The 14,757-nt window shown below is 41.2% G+C and overlaps 2 protein-coding genes across 3 annotated transcripts in view; both read right to left on the minus strand.

Annotated features, from left to right (window-relative positions):
• si:ch211-114c12.5 (E3 ubiquitin-protein ligase TRIM39) overlaps positions 1–3,901 on the minus strand; it is an 11,529-nt gene extending 7,628 nt beyond the window's left edge. Inside the window, exons 1-4 of the mRNA XM_061250398.1 lie at positions 3,867–3,901; positions 3,507–3,578; positions 3,182–3,330; positions 2,511–2,591 (exon numbers count right to left, since the gene is read on the minus strand). Coding sequence (XP_061106382.1) covers positions 2,511–2,591; positions 3,182–3,330; positions 3,507–3,537 — 261 coding nt within the window. The 5' untranslated portion in view covers positions 3,538–3,578; positions 3,867–3,901. The remainder of the gene's footprint in view (positions 1–2,510; positions 2,592–3,181; positions 3,331–3,506; positions 3,579–3,866) is intronic.
• A 2,190-nt stretch (positions 3,902–6,091) lies between these two features.
• Positions 6,092–13,671, minus strand: LOC133133039 (macrophage-capping protein-like). 2 transcript variants are annotated; one of them, XM_061248990.1, is made up of 9 exons: positions 13,547–13,671; positions 11,293–11,486; positions 8,940–9,094; positions 8,312–8,473; positions 7,613–7,735; positions 7,108–7,194; positions 6,697–6,829; positions 6,359–6,450; positions 6,092–6,241 (listed from the first exon to the last, which is right to left on the minus strand). In XM_061248990.1, the coding sequence occupies exons 2-9, from the start codon at positions 11,483–11,485 to the stop codon at positions 6,176–6,178; spliced, it is 1,011 nt and encodes a 336-aa protein (XP_061104974.1). In that variant the 5' UTR covers position 11,486; positions 13,547–13,671; the 3' UTR covers positions 6,092–6,175. The 2 variants fall into 2 exon arrangements, with proteins under 2 accessions (XP_061104974.1, XP_061104973.1); XM_061248989.1 differs by having other exon boundaries at positions 7,613–7,762.
• Between the last annotated feature and the right edge of the window lie 1,086 nt (positions 13,672–14,757).

Consider the following 14,757-nt stretch of genomic DNA (forward strand, 5'->3'; position numbering starts at 1 on the left):
CTGTACATGCACCCATGGGTATATGTGTTTTGTTGTGGTCAAATGGAAGAGTGATGGAGTGTACCGGTGTATACAGGTCTTTAGAAAAACTGAGCCAGTGGTAACACTGTGACCCTCCAGGAGCAGAGCTATACACCCCTGATTTAATATGCACTCGTTCTTCTGTAAAATCATATCAGCCACCATCATGCCATGCTTTAGAAGTTATATGTCTTATCACTTGACCCTGAGCTGGAACAGTGTTATCGCCATTATTTGAACCTGCTTATCCTGAACAGGGTCGCAGGGGTGCTGGAGCCTATCCCAGCATACATTGGGTGAAAGGCAGGAATACACCCTGGACCGGTCGCCAGTCCATCGCAGGGCACACACCATTCACTCACACACTCATACCCACGGGCAATTTAGACTCTCCAATCAGCCTAACCTGCATGTCTTTGGACTGTGGGAGGAAACCGGAGTGCCCGGAGGAAACCCACACGGACACAGGGAGAAAATGAAAACTCCACACAGATTCCTTGCTGTGAGGTGGCAGTGCTACCCACTGCACCATCTGTGCCGCCACATTGTTATCTGTATTCATGATTTTGTGCCAGCTTGTTTACATATATATACTCTACTTGGTTACTCTTGGCCCAGGTTCTATTCTCCATAAGAGAAAATGCTTCCATTAAACACAATCGTTTTGTCAGAGAGGGTTACCACAATGGCACCTACAGATTTCCTGGAACAGTGGAACAGTGTTATCTGTATTCATGATACAGATAACAGCGTAATCTGTATTCATGACAAGAAGGCAGAATTAGTTTACTATTCTATGAAATAATATTCAGGCCCACAGCGATGTCTCTTCAAATAACACTAGCTTCTTTGACAAGCAGATAAAACATCAGTTGTCACCTTTCACCAGTAATAAACTGCATGAAAAAATAAAATAAAAATGATTCATTCTTCCCAACTCCATGGCAGGTATGATACACCCATCATATGAAGATCAATAAGTAGCTTCCTTGATAATTAAAAGGAGTGTCGCCAGTGTCATCTCAAAGGTCCTGTGTTGGATACTTGCTGTAGCATCTAAAATAATTATCATATTTGTTATTTGTTATGCTTGAGTTGTTGCCTAGTTCTTACCAAGATAAAATGTAATTGGAAGCAATAAACAGATGTGTAATTCAGTCATATAAAAAAGATAACACCCTTTTCCCACAGTATGTGGATGTCCATTCCACCGAGCTTACTGTAACGTCAGTTTAGATTTGTTTGAAGCTCTCGCCCTCCACAGACTTTACTAGCTTTTAACAACAGCATCACATTATGCTGTTACACCTTACAGTTTTGGGCACCCCTGGTCAAAAAGCCATTTACAATTAATATCTTGGTAAACAGAAGTGAACTTGACCTCTCAATGGTTAAACATGAAACATTCTTCACATCTCTTTACAGTTTCAAAATGAATAAATAAGGAAAAAGGTCCAGTGCAATAGTTTGGAAACCCTGTCCGTTCGTACTTTGTTACTCCTCTATGGGCAACTACAGTATAAAAGCTTGCAAATGCTTCCTGTAGCCAGCAAAGTGTTTTCAATTCTTGCTTTTGGAACTTTTCTCCATTTTCCCCCATTTCTCGAAAAGATACTTTCTGAGGTGGTGGCCAAAAAGTTCAGTTTTGTTTCTTCAGTCCAATTGTTTCAAAAGGCTTCAGGCTACTCAATGTTTTCTTTTGCAGATGCTTTTGCAGATGCTTAATTTTGTATTGAGGTCTGTTACGTGCACCCCTACTTTGCTTGTTCTCTTTCCCTCTCTCATTCACCAGTGCTGGTGGTTATCCCTGATTTCCATGTCTTTTTAAGGTTCCAAGGTGCCCGGGAGAAGGGACAGCAACCCCACTTAAGTCGCAATTATTGTTAGTCTCTCTTAAGGTTTATGTTGTTGCCTTTTGGGGAAGGGGATCTGGTAGTTTTGTGTTAGTTTGCTTGTGGTTAATTTAAGGTAAGCCCTGGATCAGATGGCCCATTATTTGGCTTGATCTCTGGCCTCATTTATTGTGTATGAATGTCTTTGCATTTTTTTGTAAGTTTAATAAATGTTTGACTTAACTGAAGTCTGGTATTGAAATGTTATGATCCTCATAAGTAGACAAGTCATATGTGAGGATGTAACAGGTCGTAGGAAAAGCTTTTTTCTGGCCATCTAGGTCTTTGTTGTTTAAAGTACGTTGTATTGTCCTAAACCTGAACAGCTAGACCTGTGTCTGCTACTCTTTTTTTGCAGCTCTTTTGCAGTCATGTGTGGGTTCTTCTGAGCATTTCTCACCAGGTCTTGGGCCATTTTATCTGAACATTTTCTTGATCTTCCAGACCTTGCCTTGACTTCAACTGTTCCATTTATCTTCCATTTGCTAATAATGTTGTGAAATAGACATACTTCATACAACCTATGGAGGCATATTGCTTTTGGGAGAGCTGATTTAGAGTTACTTTTAGAGTAAGCACTCCTGTCCTCAGTCCTACCTTACACAGTTGGTCCACCTCCTTTTTCCACTGACGAAGGAACTGGACGCACTCCTGCAGATTGCGTAGCTCTCTCAGATCCTGCGTGTTACAGACAAAGACAAAAAAATTATGATTACATTTAGATTTGATCATTCAGGAGATGCTCTAATCCTGGGTAAGTACATACATAAAGTAAAGGTTTGGGCAGTAGTCAGAGCCCATGCCAAATCATTAGTGTCACACCTGATGAGTCAACATATGCGTTATAATGGTTGTGACTACTGACAACCTGTTCCAAGATCAATATAAAGCTTAAAATTTCCTTAATTCTCCAATTTGATGGAAATTCCTGTTGTGGGATTGGCCCGTACATGTAAGACATGGAGACTAAACATAATTTGTGGTACATACAGAGCACAACATCGTACAGCAATACCATACCAAAATACCTCTTTTCTCAAAATTTTTCATTTATGTACTTCCATCCTGCAGATCAGCGAGTCCACTTCCGAATTTCCCTGTCTTTCACATCTTTCTCATTTCAAAGTCCTCATTCACATTTCACTTTCCTGCCCTCTTTCGTCGCCATTTTACGGCACCTTCCATGCAAACCCACATACAGTCTATCCGTTAACCCCCCACACTATCCTCTCTGCATCTCACCACCCCCCACCCCTTCCCCCCTGTACCTTAGTTTTAGAGGCAGAGCTGCTGGCGCTGCTGGTGCTGGGGGCGCTGCCGTGGGCCTGTACGTCATCTTCCAGCTGCGTCCAGCGCACAGCCCCGGCGGAGTGGCTTTGGCCAGCGGTCTCAATGTTCACCCGCAGGCGGGGGTGCTCTGGGGAACGGGAAACAGACATCAGTCTGTGCACACACATCCCACACGCATGGGGCACACACACATATGAATCCGCTCATGTATGTGATTTGCATGTTCACGCAATGTGGACACAAGTAGGGAGTGAAACATTTGCTTTAAATCAGTGTTTTAAATACTGGAACCACAAGACTCACTGCCATCCTTTTCCTTCAGAATACTCTTCATTGCAAATGTGTAGTTGGTCCTCAATGTCTTTCATGAAAGGTCTATGTATTGCACAAGAAAAGGTATATGTTTATACTCATAGACATATTTTGTGATATAAATACATTCATATTTTTTCTTTAAAAACAAATTCAGTCAGATGATACAATTGTGTCAATGAATGAGCAGCAAATAAGTAGCATGTAATTAAGAACTGAAATTAATTTTGAGACATTACTTTAGAATGACAACTTTAGATGAAAGCAATTTGTATGACACAGGCTGCGAAATTAGTGATAAATGAGTATGATCAACTTCCATGGCTCTTAAAGTAAATGAATTGCACTCACCACAAATGTAGGCTGAGAAGACAGACCTCTTTGACTGGAGAGCAGGGTCGGAGGAAATGACCAGAGAAATATTTGTGCGCTATGATTTTTCAAGGGAAACTAAGTCACAGTGATCTTTAGACTATTTTATGACTTCAGCAACTGTACTGTAGCAGCAGGTGATTATATAATGCTATTGCTCAGACCCATATTATACCCTGGCATGCGCACAGACTTCCAAAGAAAATCTTGTCTAATAACTGTCAAACTAAGCTCTCGTTGAGGGTTATGTGGAATGCTCATTACTGCCTCCTGAAAATGGATATGACCTTGAACCTGAGTCCTGTGCTTAAATTCCCAAATCCCTTTTGGATGCATAGTTGACACATGATACAGTACATCCACACTTGGACAATCATTCTTCTCTGCGTCTTTGTATTTCATAACTTATCCACTTGTTTCATGTTTTAAATCTAGGATCACTAGCAGGAATGGGATAAAACATGAATTAACTAATTCCTGCTGCCAAGCAACTGATACATACCAAATACTCTGTTCTGCACGGATTTTTATTGATATTTATTAAATTCTTTCCAATGATACCAGTTGTACCTGTCCACCGTGGGCACAAATACTTACTCAAGTACAGTTCTGGTTTCTGACCACTAGAGGTCGTTTGTTCCCCAGCCCTAGTTTTTATCTGTTTATTTGCACATTTCTTCATCTCTATTTCTTGTAATTGGTGTTCTACTGGATTATTAATTTGAATGATCAGTGTTAGCAATATTGCCCCTTTCAGTTTGCCTGGGTCTTCTCTTGTCTTGTTTCCCAGTCACATCACTGTATAACTCAATAATTCTAGTGAGCACATGACTATATTTTAATATTTGTCTTTCTGAAAAAAGTTTTTACGAGCTAATAACAGTGCAAGAAATTAAAAACTAAATTGTTGTGTCCAATTTTGCCTGATTGTCACTGCTCAGACGTTCCCCTTTGAAAGAAGAAGTGTGCTGCTCAGTTAAAGGTTGGTTGCCCAATTGGAAAATGCTGAATCTTGTTGAGGAATTGAAACTTTGGCCAAAAATCACAGACAGTACTAAATCAAGACAATGGCCTCTACAGTTATTTTGCCTGTTATATTTATTCAGGTATATTCTTGCTCCATTTGTGGTTCTCTTGAATTTGAAAAACTCAAGAATTTGAATCTTGTAAACACTGCCCTGACACTGAGGTAGCATTCTAAAAAAAAACACCATGGTGATGTCATCATACAACTTAATGCTGTATTGTCAGACAATCTAGACAATGGTAATATGTTATGTGTGTGAGAGAGAGAGAGAGATAGAGAGAGAGAGAGATAGAGAGTGAGAGAGAGAGAGAGAGCAGAGAGTGTGTGTGTGTGTGTGTGTGTGTGTGTGTGTGTGTGAGTTTGTGTGTGTGTGTTTGCATGTATCTACTATCAGGGCTTGGTGATTACAAGACAAAGGTTAGTCATTCTGCAGCAGGACAGTGATCGCTGTATTTATTGTGCCCATTATATTTACTCTGGCATTTTCTTGGTCCAGTTGTTTTTTTTTTTAAGTCAAACATTGCACTGTGTCATACTGAAGCTGCCTCAACATACTTAAAAAGCATCGTAACACCATTTAACAATATTACTCTTATATCACTCTATCTTACATCATTATGATACAGTGCCATATATATTTGTGGTGTAACGTGACTATCATTTACATTACCATACTTTACGTTCCAACCCTGTCATAGTATATTATATTAATTATATATTTGTCTTGACACCATCATCCACTGGATGATACACAATAACATACCAACCTTCTACCTACCTTATCATATCATTATGAAAGACTTTATTTACTCATATTCCTATATCCAGGGAGACGTACTGTGTTTGCTTCTTGCATGTTCTGCCATGTCATGCTCTAGGTTGCAACATATTCTCTCCTGAGTCCTGAAGGCCTACACATTGTTGCACTATGTAGATCTACTAAACTCTGTGGCTACTGTTGGTGGTTGAGGCGAGTTTCCTACTCATCACTGTAAAGCACTTGGCTAGAAAAGCGCGATATAAAAAGTAACTATCTATCTATCTATCTATCTATCTACTCTTGATCAGTTCTCAAATGTCTGAGTATTGCATTGCAAGCTGTTTTGGTCTCATATTTGTACGTACAATATGTCTTTACTTGCAATGGCACTTGCAGTTACGTGCTATGTGACACATGTTTTTATATGTATTTTATTACTTTGTTTTGATTTTACAATGACAAACCATTGATTAAGGAATGCACACAGGTGCTGTTAGTCGGTTAGTCCCAGTCTTTGAAGAACTGCTTGAATATCATTGTCTCTCGTCCCTGGGGGAGAATCTTCACCTGCAACAGCGGAGGTTGAAAGTCAGTGCACAGTGACTTGCAGTGTTACAAAGGTGTCATTAGTGACATATTATAAGAGTGATATGCTGTGTGTGTGTATGTGTGCACATCAGGCACCTGTGTTTTCATTCTGGGGTAGTTCATCTGCTCGATAAAGTTGTCTGCCATTTTTAGTGCCTGTTTCTTCTCCTCTGGATTGGCTCTGCTCCCTGTCAATCAACATTGTCACCCAATACAGGCGTGAATATTCCGCTGAACAAACTTAACATTAATAATCAGTCTGTCCTTGGCTCATCCTTTAAATGCTATAGAATGCTATTGAATTGCACACAAGACCACACACAAAAGGCTTGAAGACAGTAAGTTTGGGTGTTAAGTCTCTTTTCTATATCCTCAAACCTCCTTACGTCCATTACACTCTCTCCCTCACTCATCTTGCACCTGCTGCCTCTCACCTTTCCACACAAAGATCCGGCCATTGGCTCCGTTGTCCAGGATGAAGCAGTCATCCTGCACCAAGAGGTCCCTTCCAAAGGAGCCCTTCTCTGATACTTTGGTCAGAGTCATTCTGCCTGTGGCATCTGACACCTGTGTACCAAACCACAAGGCCAAAGTCAGTCTGTTGGTTACGTTGGTATTCTGTTGAACAGAATAGCTGAAATAATACCACTCATACTAAAAACAACTGTTATCCTTATTCCGATTCTTATTATTCTTATTATTAGAATAAATATAAGAAGAAGAAGAAGAAGAAGGGGAAGATATTTGAGGATAAGATATAACAAAATAATAATTATCTTCTCATTCATTCACATTGCATCTCTCTTCTCTCTCTCGCTCTGTATGTGTCTGTGAGAGGCTCTCACCTTGTATAAAGAGGCAGAATTAGAGACATCAGCTTGAGTGTCCTCCTCAGGGACACTCTCTTTCAATTCTGGCATAGGACCCAGTACCTGTCAGAGTAGTAAATGGTAGGCATTTATTCAGCACTGCACTGGTTTTGGTTCACACACACACATTCACCAACAGCGATTGGCTGTTATGCAAGGCACCAACCAGCTCATCAGCATTTGGGGGTCAGGTGTCTTGAACCGGCAACTCTCTGACTGCCAGATGACTGCCCTTACTGCCCAAGCCAATGTATGTATATATTTCTGCTTTATTTTGATTTGTAGCATAGAGTGTTGCAGTTTGGATTTGGATGAAACCAATGCTAAGCTAAACAAATTCAGTATTTAAGGTGAACAGCTTCAATAGAAAATAAATGCAACCGTGAAGCCTTTTGGAGCTCATAGCTGTGCCGTAGAGCTTAGCCAGGGCATGGGGGGCATAATCTGCTCCAGTCTGTGTAGGTGTGCCTCGTGTTTTTACCTGAAGCATCTCGGGTGTCTCCTCTCCCTCGCTCACGTCAGTGATGCGGGCCTTGCCATGTTTATCTGTGTCCCGAATAAGCATTGCAATCTCCCGTACCTTCTGTTTTTCAAACATGTTGGCCTGGGAACCGACCCAGGACAATATTTTCTGAACCGGGGTAAACGCAGTTGGTTATTACATTGGGTAAAAAGAAAATCCGGAGTGGTCCACATTAACAACCAAACCAGAATGTAAATATTTGATCTTGTTCATTAATGAGCTATTGACAATTGTATTAGGGCAATAACTGTTGACAGTGTTTGAAACAGCCAGCTCTGCAGAAAATCTGTATATACGGTACACAAAAAAAGTGTCTTGCAGGGACAATGGGCAGGCTGATTCTTAGTCCAATCAATTATTCTGGCTTAATTTTCTAAACAGTTGCATACACTAGTTCTGGTTCAGACCTAAATCTGACCACAGTAAATCAGTATAACATATTTGACTGTCAAAAATGTCAGACAAAATAATGATTGTGGCTATATCTGAAAGCAGAAGTTGTTGAGGACTGACCTTTGTTGCTTCTGTGGCAGGATATACACATTGACACATATACACTTTGCAAGCCGCATTCACAGAATAGAGAACAACATGCAGAGGTCGAAAGATACTGAATAAACTCTCTGTGTGCCCTTTTTCACACCCCCCCCCCCTCACCTCTCCCAGGTCCAGTATGAAGCAGTCTCCCTTGTTGAAACTCTTCCAGCTGAGTTCTACCTCCCTGGCCCGGATGTTCCTCTTGCCTTTGACCTGGTATAACCTTTGGATTGGAGCAGAACCAGGCTTACCCTTCTTAAATCCTGACTCCACACCTCCCTCCTGAGAGAGAGAGACAGGGAGGAGTGAATGGAAGCTGTAGGGGGAAATGGAGAAGGGCTCTCCTCAAAAGAAATTGGACAGATATACATAACATTTTTTTAAACTCCTCGGAATATTTAAGCTTCTAATTCTTTGGAGGTTTTGGGGCACGCAGTGTGACTGAATGAGAAGACAAATGAAAATGTGATTCTGACATTTCTCTCCCCCATGGGGCAGCCCCTGCAGGGATAATAAAATAGGGGGACAAATGTCATCATAGTCATATAAAAAAAAAAAACAGAGGAGCTCCATCAATCACAGAGTATGTCTACAGCAATAGAAAAATGGCAAGGGTGATTGACAGATGCTTTCTAGTAATTCCCAAATGGGTCACAGAAGCAAAATCTGAAAGTACAGAATCTGAAATATAGCTTTCTGTCCCTGTTTAACAAACCCTGCTCCCATCATACCTTGTTTCTCCACCCACCTTATAGCTGACCCCCCTGGGGAAGAGGCTCATGAACTCAGGGGACTCGTAGCCCTGGACCTGCCGGTGATGGACAGTGTCTATGCGCAGGAAGTGGTCCAGCTGCGTGGCCAGCATGGCACAGGCTACCTGCTCGTCTTGAGAGGACTTCTCACCTGGAGAAGGGACAGAGAGGGACAGGGAGGGGCAGAGGAGGGGGAGGTGCAGGTATGAGGGGTGGCAGAGCAGTATCGTGGTTAAGAATTATGGCTTATAAGTCATAACTTGGTTGCAGGTTCCAATTAATATCCTTGTCACTGGACAGGCAAGCCAAAAGAGCATATCTGTTCCACATACATTTAGCAGAAGAATCTGAAGCCTGAAACAGAGACTTCATTAAAATAAGAAGCTTTGTCATTTAATTTATGCCTGATCCAGGGTATGTGTTGAATAAGCTTTTTTTCTAAGCACCAGTACATTCTTTTTTTCACTCAGGAGCCAATGGCTTGCAGCCGCCTGCAGAAAAGGTGCCGCAGCTTGCATTTTTTTCTTTGGCTCAACTTTGCAGGCAGGTGCTGCACTCTCTTTCTGAGCATAAAAAATGCTTCAAAGTGCTTGAAGGTGTTTGATATCATTTCCCAAACTCCGAGGAGCAGCCCTGTTGTGTTGGTGTGTTGTGTTAGTGCATAGGCATAACACCATAAGATTCCCTTGTCTCCAGATCCAGGGGTAAAACCGTCATCTCCACTCTGGTGATGGTTTATACTAGTTTGTGGCTTTTCCTCTTGGGCTGTTTGGGGCTCCTGCCAAATTCCAGCCCCTTATAGACTGGGTACTTTGCCCAAACTCATATCATGGCACATCTCTAGTCGACAGCTAACAGCCAACCCAAAGAAGTGCACGATTGGGTCAACACAAGGCCCGTCACGTACCTGGGGTAATGTGTGATCATTCCCAGACTCAGAAGAGTTGGATAGAACAAGCAGGGAGGTCTCTGCCAAGAAGACTGCCTTGACCAGTGCGTAGGGCTACGCGTACAGTACACAACTGCAATCCAGCACATCATGTGCCGTAAGAAGGTGCCACATCACTTCAAAACCACAGGGTGGTTTTTGCTCCTTTTTTGGCTCACAGGACCATCTGCCTTATGCAAAGCACTCTCAGTTACTGTAAATCAGTGAAGATGGCAGCAGTTCACAGTAATAGTATATCATAAATATTGGTAATCGCATATTCATCACCCTTTATGTGCACAGCCAGGTGCACAGTACAGCATAGCAAGGTTAGATCAATGAGCGTAAGACCATTGATGCAAAGCCAGATGGTTAGTACAGGGTTTTGTTTCATAGAGACCTACCATGGTTCCCGATAGTTTTGGGTATGGATGGTTCCTGAACTATTTTGTGTAATGGACAGGGCCACTGGACACAGGCAGGTGCTTGGTGCATAGTGTTGCTTCTTTATTTTTATTCCAGATTTATTTTTTCAGAGGCATGCAAAGAAAAAGCTCACTTTCCCCTGGTTATAAAGCTTTCTTTCTCAAATTTCAAATTTCTAAATCTAATTATTTCTCCTTTATGCACATGACACATAATAATAAATAATAATAATTTGTTATTTAGTTGACATTTTTATCCAAAGTGACTTACAGTTGATTAGACTAAGCAGGGGACAGTTTCGCCTGGAGCAATGTGGGGTTAAGGGCCTTGCTCAAGGGCCCAACGGCCGTGCGGGTCTTATTGTGGCTACACCGGAACTTTGAACCACCAACCTTCTGGGTCTAAGTCATGTACCTTAGCTACTTAGTCACTGGAATGAGTGAAGACACAACCTGCACACTGTCAGATGCCTGGAGCACGATGCTGATGTTATTCTTTTATTTTTTTCTCATTTTCTCAGGAAACAGTACATTACTAGCCATCATTACATTATTTTTTCCTGGTGCACCGTTTCATGGTCCATTGTGAAGAGCTGAGAGGATTCTGATACTGGTGCAAATAGAGCGCACAGGAATATAACATAAGATTCTGAAGGAATCACAGATAGATGTCGGGACTTGCTCAGGCTTTGTGCAAACAGCCAGCAGTGACGATGCAATTTCTCCAAGCAGAGTAGCTCAAGACTTGAAGTGGTTCACAAATGCACCAAGCAAAGTTGAATGGGGAGACTTATAGCTCTATATAATACTTATATTAACACTTTTTCAGGCAACATATGCATGGCATTCATAGGGGAAACCTATGGCAGGGCTGCCCAACCCAATTTTATTGAGCCTGGAGATCTACTTTGACATGACATATCCTAACCCTCTGCAGGCCATTCTGAAATGAGCTAAATATGCTAAGCATGCCATCATGCATTGTATGACACTCACCGATCCACATGTGCAGATCAGCGCCATCTTCCCCCCTGTTGCTCAGAACCAGGTAGGAATCCCCGGTGAAAAAAGCCCCCAGGTCGGAGGGGTCCAGTGGAACAGCCTTCATCTTCTCCACCCTCCAGCCTCTGAGACCCAGCTCCCGAGCTTCAGGACCAAACTGTCCTGGTATCGCTGGGAAATGCAACATTCTGTAGGAAAGGCATCAAACTATACTGTCAATGGAGAGCAGTATTTCAAATACATTCCCTGACGAATGGGTCTGGTCTGCACCCGGCTTGAGTGCGTATCAAGATCTAGAATCAGGGTCGAGAATCATACTATTTTGTGCAATGGCACAGAGGTGATGTTGAAATCTGTTTTGAATATTTATATTAAAAAGATGCATATACTCTATATACTCTATTTGCATGTATGCATTTCATATTTAATATTGATTGCTGTCCTCTTTCTTGATACAGATCATACTTCCGTGCCACCTCCAAAGCAAGCAACACTGTTTTTATTATATCCTCTTGTCCTCTATCTGTATCATATTAGCATTGTCGAAATAGTGTCCCCCATTTTAATGAATAGTGTTGAAACACTGGTTTTTATTAATAACAGAGATTGTATGTAGTTTATTAGTATTAGAGTTTAAGTGTCACTGGGTGGATACAGGCTGCCTGCCTACAGCAATCAGATTTGGATGAAACATTGTGTATCATTAATTTTGACTTGCTTGGTGCATTAATGTCCTCCTCTGTATGCAGTGAAAATAATTTAGTAGTTTGTTTCACTGCATTTTGCATCTTTTTATCATATACCTAGAGTGTATTCAAGTGAACTTATTAGCACCTGGTGTCCTAATTGGTTTCTTTCTAAACGGTTTGCACAAGCAACTCAGTCCTAGTCGCAGGATAATGTTTAATTCCATACTATCTGTACTATTTGTTCAATTGTATGTGTACTGTATATGGTATATGTTCTCAGCTTACACTGAATCCAGCAATATTTTTTACACATTGCTTTATGTGTGAGCAGCAGCATCATACAAAATATTACTCAGGGGTTTCTACAGTAGAAGGAAATCACAAAACTGGTCTCAGCAGACTGCAGAGCAGTGGTATTCAACCCACCCTGTTCACCCACCCAATAAGAAGTGAGAATGTGGCCTACACATTTTCAATTCCATTCCCACAGGGCTGGTGTATAAGCACGTTTTGTTGCCACCATATAGGGTTGTCATTTGTGAGCTTGTCAAGCAATGTTGCTAAAATGTCAATAGATAAATGATTAGTTTAATAACTAAGCAGACATTGCTAAGAAATCCAGAGACAGATATAGTCCTCCTTGCAGAATTATTCCCTGTATATTGTATGTATACACTGAGTGAGCACTTTATTAGGTATTTATTAGACTTATTTTTTAGACATTTTGGTCTTCTGCTGCTGTAGCATATCCACTTAAAGGTTTGATGAGATGCTCTTCTGCATACAACTGTTGTAATGTGTGGTTATTCTCCTGTCAGCTTTGACCGGACTGGCCCTTCTTCTCTGACCTCTATCATTAACAACACATTTTTGCCCGCAGAACTGCTGCTCTCTGCAAACTCTAGAGACTGTTGAGTGTGAAAATCCCAGGAGATCGGGAGTTCTGAGATATTCAAACAAACCTGTGTGGCATCAACAATCATTCCATGATCACTTAGATCACATTTATTCCCCATTATCACTGAGTGTATAGTGATCCATCCGGACTGCTCTTGAATGGTAAAAACACAGCTTCTGCAAACCAACTAGCTTTCTTCATTTCCTAACCTCTGAGCACAGTGAATCACCAAGTTGGTCATGCATCACAGGTTGTGCAAGATGGCCACATCCATAAACTCACTAAATCACAAAAGAAAAACAGCCAAAAGAGACCGGGAGTGTTCCTGCATTCAAACAAATGCTATTCAGGTCACAGACATACTAAATTGCTGGAAATTATTTATGGAAATATGAACAAATAGTTTAAACTTTTGAGCTCAGCCATCAATAGGGCAAATGTAACTTAGCACTCACATACTGTAGATGAGGTATGTGTTCATCTAGAGAATACTATTGCAATACACAGGGACACTGTGCGGCTCCAATAATGGTGAAATTATCGGCTGTAGAATTAGTTCACCAGTACATTTATAATAATTTCAGACAAAGATTAGTTTGTAAAAATATTTGTAACATGGGAGGCATTATGAGAGGAAGAAAAAATAATTTGTTATACTTACCTTGTAGTTTCTTCGTGTACCAAATCTGTATGACAGGTTTATGTGTTAGAGAAAAGCAACTGAGAGAATAGAAATGCTTTGCTCTCCTTATTATGACAAACTTCCTGTCTTGGCTTCAAGTCATGCTGCAACACCTCCACCGCCCCCCCCCAAAACCACCCCTACCGCCCAACCCCCCACCCCACACACACTCCCTTTCCATTGCCGAGACATAGAGGCAGACACAGTGACAAAGTGAGGGACCATGGCTAGTAATGTACTGAATAGAAATATTTTATATTTTTCCTCTTTCAACACAAGCATGTGCATTGGCCTGCATTGCTCGAAAATAAACAGTCCCTCGAAAAAAACTTTAGTAGAGAGTAGATATTAGAAAGATGTTACATTACAGTTATTTAGCTGATGCCTTTATCCAAAGTAACTTACAGTTCATTTAAATAAGCAGGGGACAATCCCCCCAGGAGCAATGTGAGGTTCAGTGCCTTGCTCAACAGCTGCACGGATCTCATCATGGCTACATTGGGGTCGAACCACAAACTTCTGGGTCTGAGTCATGCATCATAGCCACTAGACTACATGCTGGCCCTGAAAGACATTTTCCAGCCTCCACGTCGCTCTGGATAAGAGCGTCTGCCAAATGCCAATAATGTAATGTAATTCTCTAAAATACAATTCATACTTCATAATGGGCTTCAGTTGGGAATCTTGTAATTCTGATAAAATGATGGCAAAAAGCTCACAAGGCAATGCACCAGCTTTTACACTGCTTTGTGTATATGACACTCACCTAACATGAACATACATAGCTGACGCTTGGCTTGCCTTGGAGCTGAATGGCCAGGCCAGGTTCAGTCCAAGAACAATTCCACTAAATACATTAAGCAAACTATAAGCAAACTTTCTGTTGGGATGTTTTCCTGTATTACTACAATGTATCAGGTTATTGTTATTGTTGGTGTCATTAATTTTCATAAATTTATTTTTGGTCAAATATATTCTGTACAATACCTGGGTGTTGTGAAACAGTTTTTCTAAGTTGTTGTGTCATTTTCTCACTTTGTGCATCTGCACAGCCCTGCAATGTACAGAGCAATGTACATTTGCTTTATCAGCTAAAGTTTACAAATGCATAGCCTTCTCTCTGAGACTTTCATGACAAATTGTGTTTTGCGATGGTATCTGTATCTGGTATCTGTTTTATCACTGTATCT

This window comes from Conger conger, chromosome 7, assembly GCF_963514075.1.
Source record: "Conger conger chromosome 7, fConCon1.1, whole genome shotgun sequence".
In the NCBI taxonomy this organism is placed as follows: Eukaryota; Metazoa; Chordata; class Actinopteri; order Anguilliformes; family Congridae; genus Conger; species Conger conger.

Coding starts and splice junctions, on each gene's coding strand:
- LOC133133039 (XM_061248989.1), bottom strand. CDS start 11,485: ATGTTGCATTTCCCAGCGATACCAGGACAGTTTGGTCCTGAAGCTCGG. Junction 7,763..8,311: donor TCATACTGGACCTGGGAGAG/GTGAGGGGGGGG, acceptor ACCCCGGTTCAG/AAAATATTGTCCTGGGTCGG. Junction 6,451..6,696: donor CCGGATCTTTGTGTGGAAAG/GTGAGAGGCAGC, acceptor GTTGATTGACAG/GGAGCAGAGCCAATCCAGAG.